Source organism: Cebus imitator, unplaced genomic scaffold (genome assembly GCF_001604975.1).
Source record: "Cebus imitator isolate Cc_AM_T3 unplaced genomic scaffold, Cebus_imitator-1.0 Scaffold215, whole genome shotgun sequence".
Classification (NCBI taxonomy): Eukaryota; Metazoa; Chordata; class Mammalia; order Primates; family Cebidae; genus Cebus; species Cebus imitator.
Genome location: NW_016107530.1, coordinates 2,352,193 through 2,377,684, shown reverse-complemented (window position 1 = coordinate 2,377,684; position 25,492 = coordinate 2,352,193). Strand labels below are relative to the sequence as shown.

The 25,492-nt window shown below is 53.5% G+C and overlaps 1 protein-coding gene across 33 annotated transcripts in view; it reads left to right on the top strand.

Annotated features, from left to right (window-relative positions):
* Positions 1-25,492, top strand: part of COL13A1 (collagen type XIII alpha 1 chain) — a 158,256-nt gene that overhangs the window by 74,340 nt on the left and 58,424 nt on the right. For 19 of the 33 annotated variants that reach the window (XM_037745859.1, XM_017548900.2, XM_017548892.1 and 16 more), the window contains 9 exons: positions 2,825-2,851; positions 5,533-5,583; positions 12,551-12,586; positions 13,436-13,462; positions 14,539-14,565; positions 18,418-18,444; positions 18,541-18,567; positions 19,395-19,421; positions 22,515-22,580. In XM_037745859.1, coding sequence (XP_037601787.1) covers positions 2,825-2,851; positions 5,533-5,583; positions 12,551-12,586; positions 13,436-13,462; positions 14,539-14,565; positions 18,418-18,444; positions 18,541-18,567; positions 19,395-19,421; positions 22,515-22,580 — 315 coding nt within the window. Of the gene's footprint in view, positions 1-2,824; positions 2,852-5,532; positions 5,584-12,550; positions 12,587-13,435; positions 13,463-14,538; positions 14,566-18,417; positions 18,445-18,540; positions 18,568-19,394; positions 19,422-21,302; positions 21,360-22,514; positions 22,581-25,492 lie in introns of all 33 variants that reach the window. The other 14 variants (XM_017548913.2, XM_037745845.1, XM_037745840.1 and 11 more) reach the window with 5 other exon arrangements.

Genomic DNA, 25,492 nt, shown 5'->3' with positions numbered 1-25,492 from the left:
TCACCTGCTGGGAACCGGGGGAGGGACAAACTGAGCCTCGACACTGGGAGGACTCCCACTCCGTCCCCCAGAGCTGGCAGTTCACCCTCAGATGCACAGCTGCTCCTGCAGTTACCCCTCGGTGGAGCCAGCGTTCCCAGAGGACTTCTCTGTACACAGAGATGCACTAAGGGATGCTGAAGACAGGGCGTGGTTCCAGGTGGAACCTCCAAGTCCTCACGAGGAGCCTGAGAGTTAAAACATTCCATGTTTCCTGCTGGAAAATGAAGATGGAGAAGGGGAGATGAGAATGTTTGATGGAGAGGGTGTTTCCCAGGAATGGGAAGGCCAGCAGCAGGCCCTGAGTGTCTGCGAAGGGCTATAAGTAGCCTAAGGTAGTGATGGCCATGCCCCACCCTCACCACTCCCCAGCCTCAGCTGGGACATGGCCTCAGCTGCTCTCCCTTTGTGACCCCTAACTTCCCATCAGCCGTCAGCCTCCGCCTCCACCTGGCTCCCCAGGACTCCTGACCACCCCCATGTCATTCTCAGCTTTGCCTCAGCATCTCATGGGATTGGCTCTAGGAGTGAGTGTGGCATCCTTGTGTGAATTTGCACGCCTGGTGTGAGCCTGCTGGTGCTCAGAGGTTGAGAAAAGGCATTCAGAGGATGGATAGCTGACCCTTGCTAGCACTAACTGCTTGCTGGCATTGTGCTAAGATCCTTCCATATGTTAGCTTACTCAGGCTTCACAAGAACTGCATGAGGTAGGCACAGTTTCCACCCCCACTTTTCAGATGAGAAACTGAGGCTCAGAAGCTTAATGTCCTTCCCAAGGTCACACAGGAAGTGGCTGAGCAGGAATCTGAACTCAGACAGCCCAACTCTAAACCTGTGCTCTTGATCCTGACAATATTAGGATCTCACCCCTCACCACCCACCCCCATTGGCCGTGCAGCTCTGAGGAGGGTCTGATCCTTAGAATGAAGCCCCAGAGGCCTGGGATATTTTAGAGTTCAGGGCAAGTGTTCCGTGTCACAGAGCTCTCTCCAGGGCCCACTCAAGGCCTGTCTATCAAGGCATAGAGGCTGGGAGCCCTGGGCCGCCCCACATGAAGCTCTCCCACCACCTCCCAGACCAGAGCATAGTGAAATTGCTGCCCAGCCCTGTCTCTTCTCTTCCGTTCTCGAACTCCAGATCCTGAGTCCACCCAAGCTGTCAGAGGTTCTGTACAGAGCAGGGAAATGTGATTCAGCCATCCTTTCTTGATGGCCTGAGCCAGGCATCTGAGCCACCATTGCCCTCTAAGCACCTATCTTCCGGATGAAGCTGTTGAGACTCACTGCACCTGAGATAGGGTGGAGTTGGGTTTTGTACCTAAGCCAACTGTGGGACCCCAAAGTCCCTGCTCCCAGTAGGCAAGTTTCAGGAGCTTCTTCCCTGAGTGCAGAGACCAGCCCACAGCTGCAAAATGCAAAGTGGCAGCTCCGGGCCTCCCCTTCCTTCCCTTGGGCCCTGTGGACACCTCCCCCCAGGAAGTGTCCCCCTGAGCTGTGTTGTGCCCCATAGCAGCGGGGGAAGGAAGGGAGCTGCAGGAGGTCTCCCCAATTCCTTCTTGGCAGGCCTATTTTCAAGCCACTGTGGCTGCTGGTGCTATTTTAAATGTGACAATGGGCCCATTTGGCTGCCCAGGAGGGGTCCTGGCATGAGCCACATGATTAGGAGTGAGGTGGCCAGTAGTTGTGACATGCCTGGGTCATCCCTGGGGTTTACCAGAGGTGGCGTCATTGGCCTGTCCAGAGCAGGGTGGACTGTCCATCTACTGGTCACTGTGATTGCAAGGGACCCTTGGCCTCCTAACCCACCTCTGCTGCCTCACTGACCCATGATCCATCCTTCCAGAGGTGTGTGTCCTGCCTTCTGGCCTCCTGTGTTTCTCCATGACCCCTCCCTCCACCTGGCCTGGCCAGCCCCAGGGACTCTGGGCTTGTGTAGCTTGGCAAAGCTTTGTTACTGGTGTTCAGTTGGACATGCAAACCTCCTAGACACCAGTGTCACAACACAGCCCTGGGGCAGTTCTCCCCCATCCCCACCCCAACCTCAGAGTACCCTGACCAGCTGGGGCCGTGGCTTCTGGAGAAGATTTCTGTTTTTTGTTTGTTTGTTTGTTTGTTTTGAGATGGAGTCTCACTCTGTCTCCCAGGCTGGAGTGCAGTGGCACAATCTTGGCTCACTGCAACCTCCACTCCCTGGGTTCAGGCTGTTCTCCTGCCTCAGTCTCCTGAGTAGCTGGGATTACAGGCTCCTGCCACTGCACCCGGCTATTGTTTTTGTATTTTTAGTAGAGATGGGATTTCACCACGTTGGTCAGGCTGGTCTTGACCTCCTAACCCTATGATCCACCTTCCTCAGCCTCTGAAAGTGCTGGGATTACAGGTATGAGCCACGGTGCCCAGCTGGGGAAGACTTCTTGACTTAGGTGGGATCTTGTTCTCTTTTCTCTATCTCTATCTCTGTCTCTCTTCCATCATCTGGCGTGTGCGCGCGCGCTCTCACACACGTGCGCGCGCACACACATGCCTCAAGAGGGCCTCTTGCAGCCCCAGCCACTGTTTCTCAGTCATCTGGAGCGGCCGCTTCCACATGCCACATGCTGTGCTTGTTGGACGTGGACCTGTCATGTGTCAGCATCTGTGTTTTGTTTTGTTTCTATTTCACGGTGATTTCTTCTGTTTGGTTGTTGTGCCATGAACACGGATTCTCGGGTGGGTGCCTCTTTCTCATCCCCTTTTTTCTCTCCCTCCTCCTCTCTTCCTGCACCCTGTGTTGCATGTGGCTGCCCCAGGGAGTAAAGGGTCAACCAGGCGAGAAGGTGAGTCCACGCTTTCCCCTTCTGCCCTGCACCCAGCCACCTCCTCCAGGTGGACTCTTGACGGGGAGCCTCTCCACCCTCCTCCCCCGATGAAAGCCCCAGCAGAGGGTGCTGGCAGGGCCTGCTGCCCTCACAGCCTCTCACGGCCCTGTTTCCTAACAGCTTCCATACCATCGGGCAGCAGTCTTGGGATTCCTGGGCGGCGGTCCCAGCTTTCCCAGCTGAGTGGGTCTCCCTGCCCTGCCCTGGTGGCATGTGGCCTCACCGCTCTGGCCAATTGCAATTTAGTGTAGCTGGAACTGCCCAGGGGGACCCCCGAGGTTATGGAATAGAGTACCCCTGAGAAGTCATAACCCCAGAAGCCATCCTGGAACATCAGCCCTGGGGAGTTCTTGAGAGATTTCTGAGCACAACTTTTTTTTATTTTTTGAGATAGAGTCTCGCTCTGTCACCCAGGCTGGAGTGCAGTGGCACGATCTCAACTCACTGCAACCTCCATCTCTTGGGTTCAAGCCTCAGCCTCCCAAGTAGCTGGGATTACAGGCACCCGCCACTATGCACAGCTAATTTTTGCATTTTTAGTAGAGACAGGGTTTCACCACGTTGTTCCACCCTCCACAGCCTCCCAAAGTGATGGGATTACAGGTGTGAACCACCACACCTGGCCGAGCACAACACTTCTAACAACCTCACCCTACAGATGAGGAAGCTCATCTGAAGCCCAATGAAGGCCCAGTGCCCGCCCAAGGTCGCACAGCAATCGTGATGAGCAGGGGCTCCAAACCAGGCCCCCCGGTGCCCGGCTCCATACTTCCCTGCCTGTAATGCCGCCTTTCTGCAGTAGTTTTCCATCTCCTGAATAACAACCTCAACAATTACAATACAGCTGCCATGTGTTAAACACAAACTGTGTCAGGTGCAGTTTTAAGTATGTTGTTGTCTGTTTTCCAAACTAGCACTGACAACCTTTCTAGGGAAGCTTTAATATTCCCATTTACATGAGGCACGGATGACAGGCCAAGTCACATGCTCTGGGTCACACAGCTAGAATGTGGCAGAGCTGGAGAGGTGCCCCAGTGTGTCTGACTCCAAGGCTAGGGCCCCTAGCTACCATGCTATTTTGTCCCCAAAATGGAACTAGACTGTTAGCTCCACATTGGCAGGGGCTAAACCACCGAGGAGAAAGACACATCACCCCTTCCATGGACCGCATTGTTTTAAGTTCTTTACATTATCGCATGACGTCTTCACATCCACCCTATGAGACAGGTGCTATCTGTATCCTCACAGAAGAGAAAACAGGCATGGGGACGTTAAGTCACTTTCCCAAGGTCACACAGCTGGTGGCTGGCAGAACTGGGTTTCAAACCCAGGCATGCTGGCTGCTTTTTTTTTTTTTTTTTTCCTCGCTCTGTCGACCAGGCTGCAGTACAGTGGCATGATCTTGCCTCACTGCAACCTCCGCCTCCTGGGTTCAAGGGATTCTCCTGCCTCAGCCTCCCAAGTAGCTGGGACTACAGGTGCATGCAACCATGCCTGGCTAATTTTTTTTGTATTTTTAGTAGAGATGGGATTTCACCACATTAGCAAGAATGGTCTCGATCTCCTGACCTCATGATCCACCCACCTCAGCCTCCCAAAGTGTTGGGATTACAGGCGTGAGCCAACGTGCCCAGCCGCATTCTGGCTCTTAACCATGACACTACACTGCCTTGTATAAAAATTATTGTATCATTCCCATGACATAAACAGGGACTAATCTGAAATCACACCTCCCCTGCATGTGAGGCATGACATTTTCCAAAATGCGTTTTGAAAAATAAGGGCAGCAGAGCCGCTCTCAGCATCCCTGTTCACAGAGGAGGTGTGGGCTCAGAGAGGTTTTGTGACTTTCCTGGCAGAGTAAGACCTTGAACTTGGGGATACACATGGCACTTGTCTAGCTAGCTCAGCCACCCTTGACAGCACTCTGAGCTCCTCATTCAGCAGCTTCTGCCTGCCATTCAGAGCTGACAACTCTGCCCCAACCTGCACCCCTCCATGTCATTCTGAAACTGGGACTCGGAAATGTGAGGCAGCTCAGCCTTTCAGGGTCAGAGATGCTGGGTCCACACAGCACACATGTTGCCTATGTCCCCACCCTCTGTTTTCACAGCCCCCTTCTCAGGCAGATCCCTGCTCACTAGCCACACGGTGTGCAGCCAGATGGGTATTTGGAGGGCTGGAAAGCGTCCTGGGCTGGGCCGGGGAGAGGCTCGGGACTGGGCACCCTTGCTAAGTCTCCCCTCTCTCCCTGTGCCTCCCTGTTTCCCGCCCCTCCAATGGATCCTATCCTTCTTGCTTCCCGGGCCTGGGGCCCCACCGCCCTGTTTCCCCGGAACACCATGTCCTATGCTCTCGCTGACACCTCTTCTCCTTTCCCTCCTGCTGCTTCCCCCCACTACCTGCCCTTCCCAACCCTTCCCGAATGCTCCCTCTGTGCCCCCATGCCCTCTATGTTGCCTCTGCTGATCCCCTCGTGGCCCCCCACATCCCCTGGCCGCCTTCTCCTGCTGTCCCATGGGGCCAGCGTCTTGCTCCCGCCCCCTGCCAGCTCCTTCCTTTTGGCTCCTCTCCTTCCGGCTCCTCTTCTCCATACTCCCTGCTCCTCGCTCCCTTTCCCCCTTCCTCTCTCCCTGCAGGGGTCCCCCGGAGACGCTGGGCTGTCCATCATTGGTCCCCGCGGCCCACCTGTAAGTTGTTTTTGCTCTTCTTCGGGGTGTGGGGGGGATGGGTGAGTTGATGTAAAGGGCTTTTAGGCTGGGGATGAGGGAACAGCGAGGGGCGGCTGTGCCCCTGGGTGGGGAGGCCACCGCATGTGATGTGGTCAGCCCAACCGGGCCTCCGTGCCGATGTTGATGTTAGGGAAAGTGGCCTGACTAAATATACCTAAATTACAGCCCCCTGGGAGGTTCTGAGGGACCTGCCCTCTAGCCACGAAGCTACAGCAGCTGCGAGGCGGCCCTGCTGTTTACAGACAGAAGGGAGAAAGGGCTCGCTCTCCTCTGGATGGGGTGATCCGGCTTTCCGGGGAACAAGCCCTTGTTTCTGGAAGCCCACAGAGCAGATACGAGTTGGGGTTCACTGGCCCAGGCATGTACTCCTAGTCTTGCCAAAGGCCCCGCCTACACTCACCCTCTAGGACACCTCTGTGTGCAGTGCTGGGTCCTGTGTGTTCATAGCACCCTCCACCCCTTGGCTGGGAGCCTGAGAAAACCTGTGAGGCTCCCCTCAGTGTGCTTCCTTAGGAACTGAAAAGGGGCTGTGGGTGATGAGGCCAGTAAGATATCAAGGCTGTGGGAGGAAGGGCTTGTTATTTTCCCAGAGTGCTGAGCCACAGGGCTGTAATAAAATCACCACGTGTCAGGGTGAAAGGATCCTGGAAATGGTCTAACGAAGCCCTCTCAGAAAGGAAAGGGAAACTGAGGCTCAGAGAGGGGAAGAGGTCTCCCATGTAGAGGCTGGGTGGGATTAGAACCGAGGAGCCCTGGCCTCACCAAAGCAGGACAACAGGCTGCTGACTCCACCTTCTGGACTTTTCCAGACCCGCTATGCTCAGTGAGGGAGGGGAGCAGAGGGCTAGCCTCTGGGAGACTGAGACCCACGCAGAGGGAGAGAGGGCAGAGAACAAATGGCTAAGTTACATCCAAGAGAAGGGGCCCACGGTGAGCTGAACGCCAAGCAAAGTGTTGCGGCCAGTGCAGGGAGCTGAGAGGTGGTTTGGGAGGGAGAGCAGGGATGGGAGAGCCAGGCTGGCAGACAGGTCAGGGGCTGGGTCAGAGGCAGCACTTGGACGGTCCAGGGCTGAGTAGACATGGCCTTCACAGCAAGGTTTTCTTCTGGGCTCAAACCATAATGACCATGCTTCACACTTCCTCTGTGGCGGCCTTATCTTAAGACTTCTACGCATATTCACTCACTTAATCCTCATAAAAACTCCATGACATAGGGACTGTGATTGCCTCCATTTCACAGATGAGAAAACTGAGGCACAGAGAGGCTGAGTGACTTGCCCAAAGCCACAGGGCTGGCGTGTGGCCACACTGCTAGCTCAGCGTTCAGCCAGGCCATGTGGCTCCAGTCTGCCTCTGACCCCTGCTGCCACCATGGACTGGCCGGGCCTGGTGTCACTGTGGCAGGTGCTCCTGGGCTAACACAGCAGCTGCCCCGGTGGGCTTCGGGCCTCCTGTGTACTGGAGGAGGTGCAGCGCCAATGCCCTGGCCGAGTTGGTCCTGATGAAGGTGGCGATGGGAAGGTCATAGAAACAGAAGACAGTCAGTCCTCCCGGTTGGAACAGAGAGGACCAAGCCTGGTGTGTTGGGAGGACAGGGAATAACACAGCACACAGGCCCTACCCTGGGCCGCCATCTCTGTCTGCCTTCCGGTCTGGCTACAGATGTTCTGTTGTGTGGATCCCATTGATCCTCTAACACGCTTTCGGCAAATTATGTCAACAGGCTACCGAAAAGTTACTGAAAACTCCCCTGCTGGAGAGTTGTTCAGGGCAATGGTTGGCCTCTGCTCCTCCTGGCCTCAGCCCAGCACACATACCTAATCAGAAACATACCTACTGCGCTGGGTTTGACTCGAATGGTGAAAAGCACCTTCTGTTCAGGGAGCAGTGAGAGCGTCTGTCTCCCAGGCACTTATCACATAGTAGGTCTCCTTCACAGCTGTAAGGCAGGACCCACCAGCCCATTCTACAGAGGAGAAAACAGTTTCCTAACCTGTGGTCACCCAACTAGTAAGTTCCCGAGCTTGGGTTTGGCCAGGTCCGCCTCATCTCAAAGCCTGCATTCTTGCCTCAACACCCTGTTCCGTGTTTGAAATGCTACTGTTTGAAAGGATATTTACTTCAGGGGAAAGAAAATCGTCCAGGCAGGTGCCTACATTGGCACCAGAAAAGGTGTTATCATACCAGGGATCTTAACCGGGCCCAGCATCCTCTGACTTTGGCCCCCATCACCCAGTGGCTGGAGCCATCCCTGCTGATTCCCCACTGGACAGCAGGGGCAACCCCCTCAGCTCCTTCCAGGAAGCTGCTCTGAGCTAACGGGAGCAGGGATAGGGGAAAACAAAGAGTCCATTTAGTCATTAATGAGTAGTGGTCAAGTGGGCGCCCTTGGTGGCGGCCAGGGATGATGGAGAATGTCTGGCTTTCCACTCAGCCAGGAAGGGTCCAGGATAGATGCTGCTAATAAGAACCAGACTTGCCACTCTCAGGGGCCACCTGCCTCCCCTCTTGGAGCTTGATAAATAGTCCAAGCAAAGGGGGGATCCCTCCAAGCACTTTGGAGGAGGGTACACTTTCTAATGGAGCAAGCTGGAGTACAGTGTTGGGGCACGTTGACTTTAAGGGAGCCTCATTAAACCGAGGGGGAGGCTGGATCCCCAAGATGCTGGCAAGCCCAGCAGGCCCTGGGCAGGGGATCTGCCAGTCCTAGGAAATACCCCATCTCAAAGGGGGCCCATTCCCTCTCTGAGCTCCCCAGCTTCTCTTCTGGGGCCAGGAGATATCTGAACTTCCAGTCTTCATCCACTAGGAGCCACCCCACACCAGGTAGACACACCTACCGAGTGTGTAATTCACTCCATTCATATTTCGTAAGAGCCCAGTGCCTGCTAGGTGCTGTGTAGACAGTGGAAACCTGACCTCAGTCAGCTTGCCCTCTGGGTACACAATCTAGTGGGAGAGCCTAGCAAGCAAGTACTAAGCCAGGGGATGGTTAGAGAGCTGTGGGACAAGGAGGAGGCACCAGACTTGGGGGAGGAGGGCAGGCAGGGAAGGCTTCCTGGAGGAGGGGTTAATAACTGCAGTCAAGGACCAGTGAGAAGCCCTTACATTATGGTCAGGGGTTGGGCTTCGTCCTGAGGGTGTGAGGAGCCTGTAGGTTGTGTTAGGCTGATGTAGTACATAGCCAGATTTGCAGTTTAAAAGATTTTAGAAGGCCCAGCATGCAGCATATTTAGAAGAGGCTGTAGTGGGAGGCTGGCTGGAAGGCACTTGCAACAGCCAAGTCCTGGATTAGAGTAGAATTGGTGGGCTGGCCAGGAGGGCTGGACTTGCAAGCTGTTCTGGAGATGGAATCGGAGGATTTAGTGATGATAAAAAACGGGGATTGAGGGAGAAGCAGGAGCTCAAGATGATGCCACATTTCTGACTTGAGTAACAGAGTCCCCTTCCCCAGAAGGAATTAAACTCATCTCCCCTGGTAAAGGAAACTCATCCCCTCTACCACGGGAGATGAGTTTAATTTGAGCATGATGACTTAGAGATGCCATAATGTCCAACAGGAACAGTCATCTGCTGGAGGTCAGAGCATGTGGTCTGCTGGAGCTGGCTTCCTTATCGTACCAGGAATCTTAACCAGGCCCAGCAGCCTCTGACTTTGACCTCATCACTCAGTGGCTCGAGCCATCCCTGGCAAGAGTGGACCATGCACACCTCACCACCTCCCAACTGTGTTCAGTGACCTCACGTTGGTAGCTTGAAATCAGCTATGGTAGGTGTATTTACACCACAGACATTGGCAAATGCTGTGCAATGTGGGGCTCTCCTCTCCACCCTCCCCCACCCAGCTAATGGTTAAACGTTTACCAGCATGGAGTCTCGTTGGTACTGACTTGGAGTGAGGGAGGTAGAATGAGGCAGCCCCTGGGCAGAGACATAACTGACCATCTCTCGGGTCAAATAAGAGAAGGGGGACATCCTGGTGGGTTTTTCCCAACAAGAACCTTCTGTCTGTGTATTTGCTAGTAGGAGAAAGGCAGAAAGGAGTAGGGGTCCACTTTCAGAAGTGGGGACCCCTTTCTCTCCCTTTTTGTTCTGACTTTGAATTAAGGGAGAAGATTTCAGAGATCAATGTAAAGTGTATTTCCCTTGTTCTGGTACAGAAGGGTGTAATAGTAAACCATGAATTAATGTACAAATGCATCTATTTTTATGCATTTAAAGTGATCCTAATCTCTGTCCATTTTTCATGAGATTGGGAATTCAACAAAATTCTAGATACCAAAATGTATTATAAAAACAGGACAATCTAAATAAACATATGAACTGAACAGAATGGGGAGGCCAGAAATAAAGCTAAATGCATGTGTCCATTTGATACGTGATAAAGGCTTCATTTCACAATAGGAAAAGCAAGATCAATTGTTCAACAAATGATGCTGGGGCAACCAATAAGCCACCTAGAAAAAGGTAAAATGAAAGACAGTTGTTTTTTTATTATTAATGCCAATTTATTTGTTATATCAGAATAATTTCCAGATGAACAAAATATTTAGATATAAAACCGGAAACCATAAAATACAAAGACAAAGCATGAGTGAACATTTTATAATTCTGAACAGGGGAAGGCCCTTTTCAACATAGCATAAAACCCAAATGCCATAGGAGAAGATTAAGTTTGTCTATATAAATATAAAACATACCAGAAACAAAATCAAAGACAAATGCCAAATTAGAAAGAATAGTCACCACATATATGATTATCAGAGACTTATTTTTGACAAAGAGCTTCACTCAGTAGGAAAAAAACAACCTAGCAGAAAACACTGGTAAAGAGAAACAGGCAGAGAAACACTGGAAGCGATGTCTAACCTCAGGATGTAATTGAAGATATATAAATTAAAGTCTATTTCCAAGTCTCCCCAAATGCCTTTCCCAGGCCCAGCCTCTCCAGAAAGTGGCGTCCCAGTTTCCACTTGGTCCATGACAACAGCCTTCCCAAGATCTCTGAAAAAGCCTTGGTTAGTCCTGGATTTGGTCCTGGGTTGGGGAGATGCATCCTGCTACCCAGGGCGGGCTCTGTAATCAGCAAACTGTGTGATTATCCCTACCATGTAAACATTGTCCCTAGTGGGACTGAAGATGTTTCTTGGAATCCTCTCCTCCTGACCTTTCCTTCAGGCTGCTTGGTGTGCAGGGCAGTTTACAGAAAGTTTACACTGGGAGGTTTCAGAGATGACATTGCATGGTTTCCAGGTTTTCTCCTTGGTCTATTCTTAGCATCACTTATCCTTGAGAGGAGAAAAGCCAGGGCCCCTTCCGATAGATGAATGGGATCTCCTCCCTTGTGCCCTTTTGGATGGCTGCCACAAGCCCATCCTAAGCCTGCGGGAGACTTCAGCTCGCTCCCTGTTGAATCAGGGCACCCACCCTGATGGCAGGGTGCCCATCCCACCCAGCTGATGTGTTCCCTGCACAGGCCACTGGGCACTTGTGTTCATGGCTTCAAGGAGGACCCTAGCAGCCTGGAGATGTTTTAGGATCATAGCCGAAGAATCCAGAGAAATTTTCTGGAGAGGATCTGATTCTAAAACTTGCTGCTTGACAAGGACTAACTTTCATTGATCCCAGGACATATTGAGCGCAACAGCAACCTTGCTCTATTCTGGAGCTTCCCTGTTTAGTTCAATTCAACAAGTGTCTGATGATGGCAGCTACCATTTCAATAGCCTTTACAAACATAATTAAATTGAATTTGATGATCCTATGGGTTTATACTGTTATCTCCGGTTATCTCTATATTATAGATTAGGAAACTGAGGCTCTGGGAGCTTAGACAACATGCTCAGCGTCCCACAGCCATAGTTGGAGGCAGGATTAGAATTTAGTCTGCCAGTCTAGAAAGCCCATGCTTGGGAAGAGATTGTGACCGTGTCAGCCAAAGGAGACCCCAAGCTGAGAACTGGGCATGTTTGTTTGGTGAACGGCAGGTGAGCCAGTGTGTCTGAGCAGAGAATAGACGGAAAAAATATGTGGCAGGAAAGGAACTTAACATGGTTGATCGGGACGGAATTGAGGTATGGCCTTGAACATGGTAGAAGGGAGCCCTTGCTGGTCCTTGAGAAAGGGGGCGACAAGACTCACGTTTCTTAGCTCTCCATCACCCTTGACCACCTGGTCATCCCTCCTCAGCCCTGCATCATCACAGCCTTGTGCTGTTTCTAATCTCAGCACATCCCCTTTGTCCTGAATCTTGATCATAAACCACTGGACTGTGACCAGTGAACCTGCCTCTAGTCACCACCCTAAATATTTATTTGTGTTGCCCTCTGCACCTCCAGGAAAATGAGCTTGGATTGCTCTGCATCCCACAAAGATTAGGGGATGCTCAGATACTGCCCAACTGCTAGGAGAAGCCTCCTGGCCAGCGTGAAAGGAACAGGAGCAATCTGACCTTTTCTAGCTAAAAACACACATTTTGAAGGTCAAGTTCTGATATCCAAACCATCCTTAGATAAGTGGCTATGAGCAATGACCATGTAAATAAAAAAGCGCTTAGACGATCGCAGTCCAGGAGTTCAGTGCTGTGGGCTGAGTGTCTGCTGTCCTTACTGTCCCATGCATCTGTTTACAAGCCACACATCCACAGTGGTGAGGAGCTCTCCAGGGCCACTTTCCAGAAGTAGACCCAAAGGACACTGGCCCTTTCCTGTTCCTTTCCCACCCCCAGCCCCTGAAGGACATTTCCTATGATGTTCCATTTCCTCATTCTCCATCTTCCCTCCCAATCTGCTAACCACAGTGAGTGTCCTCCAAGGATGATCACACAGAGTGAGAGGGATGGGAGCACAGATGACCTGGAGGGCTAGGAATTGGCTGTGCCTCATCCTCGCTCAACCTTACTTGTCTCCTGTTTTTTTTTTCCCAGGGTCAACCAGGCACTCGAGGTTTTCCTGGATTTCCGGTAAGTGGAGAAGGCTGAAGTTAGCTGTGTCCCAGGTGGTCTGTAAGCCTGATTAGGTTAAACCTCATCTGAGTTCAGCCCTGGTTCCACTCTTTCCCTCCCAAACCCTGGTCATTAAGGGCCTGCTTCTGCAGCCATTCATGGACACCAACTCAGGACGGTAGCTCAGCAGTCAGATCATGGTGCAAGGAATAAATGCAGGGAAGCAAATATACAAACAAGGGGCAGCAGGACCGGCTCCATGTGAGTGAAGTCACAGGCTGATAAACCCCAGCATGACCTGGGAATATGGAATGGATGATGCCCTGCAGGAGATCACCCTGCGGCTCAGCCTGTGCCCGGGCTTTGAGAGGAGATCCAGGAGTGGGGGATCTGGCAGAGGGGTGGCCATCTGGGTGTCCTTGACCTCTGCCTATGGGGCCTAAGATAGGTGCTGACAGGCAGAGCAGAGGGAGCAGTTCCCCTTTTTTCCCAGCCTCAGTGCAGACCAGACCCTGATTTCTAGGGACACATCACCCCCTCTGCACTCAGGGCAAGGGTGACGTCTTTGACATTAATGGGGAGGCCACCCATTGGGTTCTCTCTTGAGCTGTGCCCCTGGCATCCAGCATTTCATTCCCTCCTCACAAGGACCCTTCGTAGAACGTTCTATTTCTCTCAACCCCATTTCGGGATGGGAAATTGAGGCCTAGGCTTACCCATGGTCACATAACACGTATGTGGTCAAGCAGGGTCTTGAGCTCCAACTTCTCAGAATCTAGAATCTGTGCTTTTCCCCACTGCCCAGGCAGCCTCTTTGGGAGGAGGCGTGTGATGCTTAGTCTTTACATCTGGCCTTTCTGCTTTCAGGGTCCCATTGGGCTGGACGGCAAACCGGTAAGTGGACCCGCTCCTCCTCACTGCAGGTCAATGATCCTGGATCTGTTGGTCCTTCTGCAAGACCCTGGCTCATTGGAAGATGCTTTCCTTAGAAAGAAAAGTCCTGGGGCTGAAGGTTGTCACTAGTGGGAGGAGGAGGGGCCCTCTAAGTTACCCCTGACCCCAGTGGCCTTCCCAAGGGCACAGGTCCCCAGCTGCTCAGCTTGGCTTTCAGAGTCCAGGAGAGAGCCATCCCTGGAATGGGTGAATCTGGATGGGGTGGGGTGAGGCCAGGAGGCAGTGGGGAGAGTGGAGGCTGCAGAGGTGAAATCGCTGGTCTGAGGAGCCTGTCCACTTGTGCACACGCCTGCCCCTGCTCCGTAGCACCTGTGTCTCCCATGGCCCTGTCCTCAAGATCAGGGTCTTCCTCCCTGATTGAGACCCTACACATGTGCTCAAGTCCATGTGAAGACTGCTTCCCACAATAGCTCCTCTCTTCATTCATTTCAATCCTTTGGACTTGGTCCCCTGACACAAATGTTCATGGGGGGAAGGAGTCCCCTCCCCAGTCTTAGAAGCAAGTCAGCTGGAAGGGAGCATGACTCATCCAAAGCCCTCAGGGTGGATGGAATGCAGCCCCACGCACAGCCAGGCCTGGCCCCACCACTTGCCTCTCTCAGTTGAGGGACTCTAGTCCCGCCCAGTCACTCCCCAGCTAAAGTCCAGCAAGCTAAGTGCAGCCGAGGGGCACCGGCAACCATATCCACTCACGTCACAAGGCCAGGGATCCCCCAAAACTACCCTGGATATGTGGATGGAGTGAGGGTCGCGGTCCAAGGAGACTACCCCCACCTCTGCTCTCTGAAGGGCAGGCAGCTGCCAGTGAGGCCCAGTGAGGGGCAGTGAGCAAATAACCTGGCCTTAGGGACTGGGTGAAGGAGTACACAAGCCAGAAGGCACAAATGGAGCCCGGGGGCAGGGAGGAGCATGGGGGACAGGGAGGGCCATGGGGGGCAGGGAGGGGCACAGGGGCAGGGGGTGGAACATCTGGGCCACAAACAGCACACCTGGTACTCACCCTCTTCTCCTTCTAGGGCCACCCGGGACCAAAGGGGGAGATGGTAAGAGCCCAGCTTTCCTGCCTTCTTGAGATGGGTGGGGGTTGGCCTGGCCTCACAGGCACAGCCAAGCACTGCAAAGCAGGTCCCGCAGGGACAGCAGGAGTGGCTGCCTGTGCTGGTCACTCCCCAGCTGTGTAAGCCACATGCCCTGGATCATCACATCAATGTGCAGGGAGGAGAAATGGGCAGGGGCTTCTCCATCTGAAGCATGAGGATGGAAGATCCAGAGAGCGTGCACACCTGGCCGGTAGCAACTGTTGCTTCTCCACCTTTTGGGGCCTGAAGCACTCCAGTTCCCTGGGCAGATCCCTCTGGGCGGTGGCTACAGGGTGCTGTGATGTGGAGGGGAAGCCCTTGATCCTGCTTCCAACTTGCCAACTGGCCCAACCTCCAAACAGAAACTCCCAGGAAGGCATGGGGAGAAAAGGCAGTGGGCAGAAGAGCTGGCACTGGAATCCAGGTCCCCTAGCAAGGTTTCCTCTTCATCACAGCTGCCTCCACTGCAAATGCATTTTCCTCCCGCCCCGACCCTGTTCCTAGGCATGCTGTGCACAAGCGTGGTGTAGTGGGGATGGAGGCAGGAATAAACTGCCATGCCACATTGTTACACAGCCATAAAGGGTTTGGGGCGCTTATCCCTTCAGTCCCCATCCCCCGCCCTCTTTCCCTCTCTGTCAGCCTTACGCTACCCTAAGGTAGCCCATGGTCCCCCAGAAGTAATAATAATGGTCATCCTATAGGCACCATTCTGTCATCCTCATAACAGCTTATCATCCCCACTTCACGAGAGGGGAAATTGAGGCACAGAGTGTCAAAGTACATTGCCTGAGGTCACAAAGCTCCTAAATACCAGAGCTGAGATTCAGACCCATGCAGTGGGGTCTTACCCCTCAGTCACACATCCTCTCAGCTGCCAGCACATTGTCCTGGAGGAAAGGGACTCTTCCTCCAGGGTCCTTCCACGGGGCCCCTCTTCCTGCCCTCACCCTGCCCACACCGTTCCTCTGCCCCATGCTCTTGACCACCCGTCTGTTCGGGGTTGAGAGCTAACTCAACAGAAAAGGCAGGCCTACCCCTTCTCCCATGAGCCCACATCAGTGGGATAGGTCCCCTGCCTGCCTCATCAAATCTGGCAGGCCACAGAGCCATGCGACTCCTGCTTGGCTTGGCATGGGGACCCAAGCTGTTAGTTGCCCACCACTGTCCAGCTTCATTACCTTGGCCTGTTCTTCATCTGTTCATCTTCTGCCCCAGATGCTGTCCCCTCCGCTGGTGTCCTATTAGGGCACTGGCACCCGCCTTCATGCGTTTAACCTGTGTCCTCACTTGTTGAAAGGAAGTCACCTGTGCCTTACCCAATTCACATTATTCCCAAGAACCTGAAATAAGGTGTTGAGGTGTTGGGAAGACACAGTTGTACAATAGTGCAGCTGCAGGGTGGACAGGACTGGGGGTCTGAGACTCAGGAATGACATGAGGGCTATAAAGCAGGGCCTGGACTGAGTCCAAACTCACCCACAGGGCTGTCGGAAGAGCGAAGAACACTCGGAACACTTCTGGCACATGAGAAGTGGCAGGCACCTTAGCTGTGCTTCAGTGGCAGTTAGTGGAGGGCTGGTGGCAAGTGCTGAGCACGTCAGCCATGGCCATGGCCCTTAAAGGGGCGGGCGCTGCCCGGCTGGAGATAACTGGTGCCATGTGTTGTTGGGCCTCGACATAATTAAAAGAAACTTGAAATCCAGATTTTTATTTGCACTCTGCTTGCTGTTAAGTGTTGGCAACTAGTTGAAACAGAACCATATGGGACAAACGAAATCCCTATGGAGACCACGACTGTCCCCTGGGCCACTGTTTGGGATGTCTGGTCTCAATTGTCAAGTCTCTGCAGTCCTGAAACTCCGCCTGCCACTCCCCTATCACACCTGTATGTCTGTCCTGACAGGATGACCTGGTCACCTGTGGTCTCGGCCTGGGTTCCCTGCCAGATGAATCACGTGCTGCAAAACTTCACTCTAAACACTCTGCCAGGCTGAGCGCAGTGGCTCACACCTGTAATCCCAGCACTTTGGGAGGCCAACACGGAGATTGTTTGAGTCTGAGAATCTGAGAGCAGCCTGGGCACCAAGGCAAAACCCTGTCTCTACAAAAAAAAAAAAAAAAATAGAAAAATTAGCCAGCATGGTGGTGTGTGCCTGTAGTCCCAGCCAGTTGTGAGGCAGAGGTGGAAAGATCATGTGAACCCAGGAAGCAGAGGCTGCAGTGAGCTGAGGTTGCACACTGCACTCCAGTCTGGGCAACAGAGCGAGACCCTGTCTCAATAAAACACTAAAAAAATAAACGCTCGGCCAGCCACATGGGCTGGGAATGCCATATGGATGGTCCCAAAGGCCACTTCTCCCTTCCAATGATGCTCTTGGGAGTTTCCCAGTTTGGAGGTGACCCGATTGGCAAGTCGGGAGCAGGAGCAAGGCTCTTGCACATCACAGCATGCTGCGGCCACCTCCCAGATGGACCCGCCCATGGGGATCCGCAGTGCTTCAGACCCCAGAGAGACTAGTCCAGCAGGCGGGTCCTCACAGGCCCCAAGATGGTGGCTCAAAGGGACGGGCTAATGGCTCTAGCCAAGTCTAGAAGCTCTGACTCCCAAGGTTTGGCCCAGTTCTGAGCATTTGGTGGAGTGGAAACAGCTGGACCTTGACAATCAGACAAACCTGGGCACCTGTCCCAGTGCCACCATTCGCTAAGCCACAGGGCCTTGTCTCTGTCACCTTGCTCGGGAGCGGGAGCGACACAAGCATCTCCCTCACAGGCACATACCTGAAGAACCAGCCTCAGAATGGATCCTCAACTCATAAGGCATTTGTTTTCTCCTCTTCCCCCCATACCAGCCTGAGTGCACCCTACTAAGATAGCCAGGGTGTGCTGGGCCCTCCTCAGACAGCAAGGGTCCCTCCCGACCCTAGCTCCTTTCCTGGACAAGACAGCCTTGAAGCAAATCTCAAGACCACCCCCCTACTTTTTTTTTGAGATGGAGTCTCACTCTTGTTGCCCAGGTTGGAGTGCCGTGGTGCGATCTCAGCTCATGCAACCTTCGCCTCCAGGGTTCAAGTGATTCCTCTGCCTCAGCCTCCTGAGTAGCTGGGATTACAGGTGTATGCCACCATGCCCAGCTAATTTTTGTATTTTTAGTAGAGACAGGGTTTCTCCATGTTGGTCAGGCTGGTCTCAGACTCCCGACCTCAGGTGATCCGCAAGCCTCAGCCTCCCAAAGTGCTGGTATTACAGGCGTGAGCCACCGTGCCCGGCCAAGGCCCCTTATATTCCTTGAAGTCCAGAACATGGCTTCAGTTGCCAACTTCCCACTTCCTTTTTTTTTTTTGCCGAACGTTTCTCCAAGGCTCCCAGTGTCTGAGACACTGGCCCAGCCCTCTAGGTTCAGTGGGCTTCACTGCAGCCTGGGAGGCAGGAGATGGAATGCACTAGTATCTCCCAGAGGCTTGGTGTGCAAGAGGCAGGGTGTCCCATGGAGCAGAAAACTCCCTGACATCTAGGTGCAGCCCCTCCATAGCTGGCCCATGAGATGCTGGTTGTTGGAGGAATGGATGAAAGACGCCATCTGTCCTTCATCACAGCCCCTAGTCCTGCCCACTGTGGGGTGAAGAAGCTGAGGCTCTGTAGATGAGGCCACACCACCTTGAACGTGGTGGGCATGGGAAGACCTGGCCATGGCTGGCTGAGCTGAGCCCTCAGGGTTCCAGGCGTTCTGAAAAGCCCCAGTCTCTACCCAGGCAGGTGTCCCCAATTGCCCATCTTCTGACTGCCCACTGACCTGTGTGTGTTTGCTTCCCACAGGGTCTGACAGGTCCCCCAGGACAGCCGGTTGGTACCTTGTCCTTCTATTTCCCAGCAGAGAAGCTTCGGGTGGCTGTGACCTTAGCTTTGGTTTCTAACTCTCTCATCTCCATCTCTTTGTAGGGACCTCAGGGACAAAAAGGAGAAAAGGTAAGAGCAATGGAGGTTTCCTAGAGGCGCCATCTCAGGAAATGGCCTCCCGACCGGCAGAAAGGGGTCAATAGTGGTTATTTTCAAACTTTAGTTTTAATTGACCGACCCTGAGGAGCGGCATAATAGATTCGGTTGACACCACTCCTGGTGACATCTTTTTCTTGGAGTGAGGAGTCCTCTTGGAGCCTGGCCTCCATCTGTTTCCAGGGTTCCTCCTGGAGCTGGGCCCTCTTCAGCCTCTTTCTGGCCCCTCCCAGCTATCACCCCATGGTGTTCCCTGACACCTCCATGAGCCTCTGGGACTCTGAGGCATCAATCTGTAAACCTCTGGCCTGGCCTCCCGCCCTCTCTGTGTTGTTGAATTTCTGATAGAGACTCTGCTGTGCTTCCCCTAGGTGGCTGGTACAGCGGCCTGGCGCTCCCAGCTCAGAGAAGGTGGCTTGGGGATCCCCATGGTGCCAGCTGCTCCCATCCAGGGGCTCCTGTTCAGGGCTGTCGGGTGGACTTGCCTAGAGGGTCAACCTTTAGCTAGGCATGGAGCATAACTCCCGACTCTGCCATATGGCAAGTGGTGTAAAGCGAAGCCTCGCCCCTCAGCTCCATGGGGCCACTTCCAGGCAGGCCCTGGAAGTTTCTTCCCTGCTGCTTGCCAAGGGCAAGGGAGGGACTTAGTTCTTCTGCCTGAGAGGGCTCAGACCAAAACCAAAGCAGAAGGGCTGGTGAGTGATGAGACGTGAGGCATGTCCTGAAGCCCTGGGGGTGCCTGAGAGGCAGGTGCCCCAGCAAGTGCCTAACACCCCCTTCCCCTTCCCTCTCCTTCCCAGGGTCAGTGTGGAGAGTACCCACACCGGGTAAGTGAACCCCTAAAACTGAGCAGAGCCCTTTAATTCATCCCTGGGTCACAGCCCCCAGCCCAGGTTCATCTCCCTGGGGTCTCCAGTTCCTAACAGAGTGTGGGGGAACAGGAGTATCCAGCGCCCTCTGCACTCAGCCTGTCAGAGAGCGGGGATTGGGGTGGCACTGTGTCTGGCGGGAGCAGCTGATGTGTTTCTCCGGCCGTGTGCCGTGTGGAGCCGCTTGTCACCTGTGCGTGTCTGTACATCTGCCCCTTTGTATGTACGTCCGACTCGGTATGTTGGAGGCTCTTGCTTGTGTCTGGAGCTCTGTGGCTCCTCTGCACATTGCCCTCCGAGGCAGCACGGATTGTGTGAGTCTGTTTGAGTCCCCACCCATCCAGCATGTTGGTGGGGTAGGGGGAAGGGGGGTGTCTGGTAGCCTAACCGTGGCCAAAAAAGTGGGACTTTGAGATTAGTCACTGTATCAGATGATGGTATTTCAGATCCAAACCTCAATAATGGGAGGTAATCAGGGACTGACTGTAGCAATTCAAGGTTAAAGTCTCTCCTTGGCCTCTGTAAGATCAGAGGAAGCCCTTCTCTAAGCAGGGTGGGGATTTCAGACTGAGATGTTTGCTCTGCCCACCCCCATCTGCTCCTTCCTTTTCCTTGCTCCACCCCAAGATACAGAACCCAAAAGACTGCTACTGTCCTGTTAGGAATCTTCACACTTGTGTTCCAGCAGCAGGGTCCAACTTGGGACAGGGGAGAGCAAGATATGCACAGCTTCCTCCAGCAGGAGCCCCAGTGAGCTGGGCCCAGAAAAAATGCCCCTCATTTTGTGGATGGGCCTCATTGCTCCCAGACCTGGACAGCAGGGATGGAGGATGGGCATCTGTAGGTGTCCCTCCCCTCTGTCACATGCCTTATGGTGCTCAGCCTCCCTGGCTGCCCACTTCTGCCAGCCAGTCCAGGTAGTGGGATTTTGGGAATAGACACAGACATAAGCAAGGCTCAGTGTCAGCTTGACTCTAAAAGGCTGTCAGGAGGGCCATGCTAACAGGGCCCAGCCTCTGCCCAGACCCTCAGGAGGCTGGAAGGCAGGCCTGAGCTCTGGATCCCTGGGCAAAGAAACCACTGTGAGCCTGTTATGTGAGAGGCTGAGATGGGTTTAAGGCTGCGGCAGTGCTGGGCCTGGGCTGAGGGAGGAAGGCAGGCCGGCCGGCAGCAGCACAGAGCCAGCCCGTCAGCAGCACGTGCTCCAGGGATGCAGGGGCCCTAGTGTTCCCGGCAGACTTATTCTGATACAATAATAGAAGGTCAGCTGTGTTTATTTGAAACGATGGGCTCACAGGATTGTTATGTTACCCAAAAGAAAGACAACATCCCCCAGGACAAAAGACAACACAACAGCAGAGGCTTTGGTAGCGTGTCACCTGTCCTTAGTGAGTGCTTGGGGTGGGGTGGGTGCAGGGCTCTCTGACCCTCAGCCCAACTCAAGGAAAGGGAAGGGCGTAGTGACAGAAGGTTGGAGAAGACCCCTGCCACAGGGTGCAGTGAAACATGGCCTCCTGACAGTGGCACTCTGGGGAACATGTCAGGTGTGGGGCAGGGGAGTAGATTTGGGGTCCCAGCTGAGGGGCAGAGCAAGTTTATTTAAAGTGGGTAGAAAATCAGGGGGCTTCTAGATATCTGTTGGCTTTCCAAGGGGTCTTCGGGCAGGGTTGGGGTGGCAGGTCTCGAGGCCCAGAGACACCAAGAGATTCAGGTGACTCTTTGTGGCTTCCCCAAGAAGGGAGAGGATAGGGGTGGGGAGCAGGGGAGCTGGTGTCTGTGGGCTCTCCCTCATGTTCCCTGTTGCCCTGTCTCTGCCAACTCCATCCCTTCCCAAACTAGGAGTGCCTAAGCAGCATGCCAGCAGCTCTGCGCTCCGGCCACATAATTTCCCTGAAGGTTTGTGGGTTCCGGAAGGTCTCCTGGCCCCTCTCCCCTGAGAGGCTTCCTGAACATACAGCCCAACATTGCACATCCCCAGGCCCTGGCAGCAGGAGCAGGTGGAGCTCTGTGTGCGACTGCTGCCCCAGAAGGCAGCAGCTGCAACCTGGAAAGGCCACACTTGGGCTCCCGATCCCCAGCTGGGCACACTCACAGCCCAAGCAGCTCCTGGTTCGTAATGCCCATCCTGGGAGTCGCTTGTGATTTAAGTGCTTTCAAAAACAAGCGGCTGATGACAGTATATGCCATCTTTTTATTTTCATGTGGGCTCTAAGGGCCTCCTAAAGCCACGGGTTGCTCAGATTCAGTCGGTAGAGGGACTGGAAGCTGCAAGAATTTCCAGAAATGAAAATCACATTAGATAATAGCATTGCAAGTTGCCTCCCTCAAAAACGTGGTTGAACTTTCTGGAGACATCTTTGCCCAGCCTCTATTTTCCAGGCCCTCCAGCCCCAGGGTGAGCCCTTAGCAGCACTTAGCATGTGCCCACACTGGCCGCACCCTCAGCCAGCTCAGCCCGAGAAGCCGGGCTTGGCACTGCCCTTGACCACCGTCCCAGATGTGCTGACACCAGCCTTTCTTTCTCAACCAAAAAAAGAACCCACCAGCCGCACACCAGCCCAGCTTCAAGTACCAATTTTGCTGGCCTGGTGGCTCCCTAGCCAGAGCCTCTGAGTCGGCTCCCCTCTGTCCAGCGAGCAGGGACGGGTGGGGCCGTCAGTGCAGTGTTGGGCTGCATGTCCAGTAGCCTCTGCAGCCCAGCATGGCCACAGAGGGCAAGCCTGGCCATGGGGGGGCACTGTCCCATTCCGGGGGCTGCTGGCCAACACCCCAAACTCCGACCTGGAGCGCGAGGCCGGGTGATGGCCATAGCTCCTCCCAAGGGACAGCTGTGCCATCCAAGGACAAGCTCCGCTCTGCACCCTCAAGCCAGGAGAGTACCCTGTCCACTCCCTCCTCCCGCTGCTCATGTGCACGCTAATCTCTCTTCTTTCTTCCTCTGCTCTGGTCCCTCTTGGCTGCCCTGCCCTCCTGGTGACTTTCGGCATCGATCTGAATACCTGGTATCTTTGGCCTTTGCCCTCTGGCCCTCCAACTCATCTTTCTCCTCAGCTGCTGCCTCTCCTCAATTCAGTGCGACTGGCTCCACCCCCGGTCATAAAAAGGCGGACGTTCCAGGTAGACACTTCCCATTTGTCCAGACCATGTGCGGCTTTCCCGAGGGGCCTGGCAAACCTGCTGGGGCTGTAGACAAGGCCAGAACCTCACTCCAATTCAGTGAAATTAAATTAGACAAAAATAAGTCCACTTATGCCATAGACATGGAAATACACACACACCTCAGGAGACCCACAACTACCTCCACACAATGATTACTCATAACAGCCACCAACAAGAGCTGTCTGTGTGTGCCAGGCGCCCTGTTACCCATTTCACAGGCCTGGTTATATTTAATTCTCCAACAGTTTAATGAATTAGGCACGATCATCCTTATTTCACAGATGAGGAAATCAAAGCTCAGAGAGTTTAACCAAGTTGCCAAGGTCACACAGCCAGTGCATTGCAGAGCAGAAATTTGCACCCAGTCTCTTCCTGTAACTAGCTGTATGATTTGGGGCAAGTTACTTGACCTCACTGTGCCCCAGCTTTCTCATCTATAAAATACGGATAATAACGGTGTCTATTTCATAGGGCTTTTGTTGATATGTAAAGCACTTGGAATAGTTCCTGGCACAGTTTAAGAGACATAATTGTTAGCTGTTATTATTACTAGTATCCATATTTTGGAGATAAGGAAACTGATGCTCAGAGAAGTGAATTGATTTGCCCAACATTATACTAACAGTAAGAGGCAGAATTGAAACTGGCACTGAAACAGAATTGGAATTGAAGTCAGGCCTTCAGACCTTCCCCATCCAGGGCTCTCTCGGCTGGACCTAACTCCTCTCTGCTTAGAAGAGTAGACTGCTTAGCATCTGACCGCTCATAACCTGAGTTTGGGGAGCAAGGGAAGGGAATCTGTGGAGGGAATGTAGTCCACAGCCAACGTTGTGGGCAACTGCTTCCTTCTTCCTGCCTTCTGAGCTCAAGGAGGTGGGACAGGGGCAGATCACAAACAGCAAAGCCATCAGGCCGCTGCTCCTCAAGAGACCACAGCTTGATTCCAGGCCAGGTGGCCCGCCATGCTCCTCGCCTTTCTCACGCTGCACTGGGTTCCCCCACCCGGCACAGGACACTAGCAGTGGCAGGGCTCTGACCTGCTTTCTAAAGCCTGACCGTAGAGCCTCGAGTCACCATCCGGCCTGACTCAACAGTCAGGAGCCCAAGGGCCTGGATGTTTAGGCACCTGATTGAACAAGGCTGAAAACTCCCTCCAATTAACAGCTAAAAATACAGAGGGACACGTGACTCCAGTGCCACCCAAGCCTGCAGGCCGTGTATCACCTTATGCCAGCCAAATCCTCAACAGCTTCCGTGTGCCCGAGCACTCACTGGAGCATGGTTACTCAGGAGGCCCCCTGGCAGCTCGGAGAAGCACCCCTGCCACCCACCCCAGCCTGTGCTGGACCCCATTTCAGGAGAGCTGAGTCCACACTCTCAGAATAGCCACTCTCTGGGGCCCCAACGACGACCTCCAGGTCTTAGCTGTATCAGCTGTTCTTTGTTGAGCCCTTGCTGGGTTCCAGGCATTGTTGTGAGAATTCTACGCAAATTATCTCATGCATTCCCCACACCAGCCACCTCATTATCCCCGCTTTGCAAAGGAAGAAATTGAGAGGGGTGTGGGATTCCTCCTGGCCGCTGCATGTTACTGCCTCCCTTTTCAAGAGCAAGAGGTTAAGCCAGAACTTTTTGTAGTACCCTGACCTGCTTTCCAAAGTCGAGAAAGAAGACAAGGTACCGCTGAGCTGCCTGCTGCAGACTCTGCCTCCAGAATCAGGTTTTTTACGCCGTCGGCCACGATGGGACATAAAAATGCTTGTCCATTTCCTATCAATAAGCCAATATTGATTTTACAGGCTCTGCAAGCCGCTTAAACATTGGGTCTAAGATTCACTGAAAAAGGAAACTTACATGAGATATGATGTGCTTGGCAGATGGCGCTGGAGGTCATTTCCAAAGTGCAGAAAGAGTAGACAGTGAGCCCTTTCTGCTGGGGACTTGGAAAGAACAGGAAGAGTCTGAAGTTCCAAGTTTGGGTCCTAGCACCACCCTGAATTCCTGTGTGATTTTGATCAGGGAATTCAACTTGTCGGAGCTGCAGTTTTCTCTTCTGCAACGTAAGATTTGTGACGTTGTGAAGATTCTAGAATTTCACAGTCAGAAAGAACCTCGGGAGTTTGCTTCAGACTAAGCCTCCCCCCTCTTGTGAATGTAGAAACACCATGAAAAATATAAAGGCACAAAGTACAGGATTCTGAGGAGGTTCCGGGACCCAAGCAGCTGAATCAGATTTAATGTGGTTGAAAAGGAGGCTGCACTGGTCCCCTCTTAAGGCCTGAGGCTTAGTGAAGCCTTTCTCAGTTCAGAAGAGACAGTGCCACCTGAGACTTATCAATGACCAGCATGCAGCCGGGTAGGGGACCTGCAGGCAGGGCAGCCGCCAAAGTGATTTCAGCACCTGCCTCCTCTGCCACCGACACCCTGAGCCCTAAAGTGGCTTCTCAGAGAGTGTGGCAGGATAAGGCCTGGATCCCAGAGTGACGCTGCTGGATGCCATCTGCCCACAGGTGTTCCAGCCGAAAGCTGGTGCCAGCAGGTCTTGCTGAAAGCTTACATTTCTCATTCCCAGGTTGTACACTCCTGTTTCTCACCACGGCTTCCCTCTAGAGTTTGCAGCAAGCATCAGCTGCCTTCCTCACATGAGGAAGCAGGAGACCCAGTGTGTCATAGGGGCTTGCTGAGATCCTCTGAGAAAGGTGGGCCGGCCTGGAGCCCCAGTCGCCTGCATCCCCCAGCATCCAGCCCAGAGCTCCCACACCTGCCAGGAAGTTCTGCTTCAGCCCATCTGCAGGGATGGGCCCCTCTTCACAAGAGCTAAGCCCAGATTGACCCAAGAGGTCATTTATCAAATAATGAACCAGCCTGGG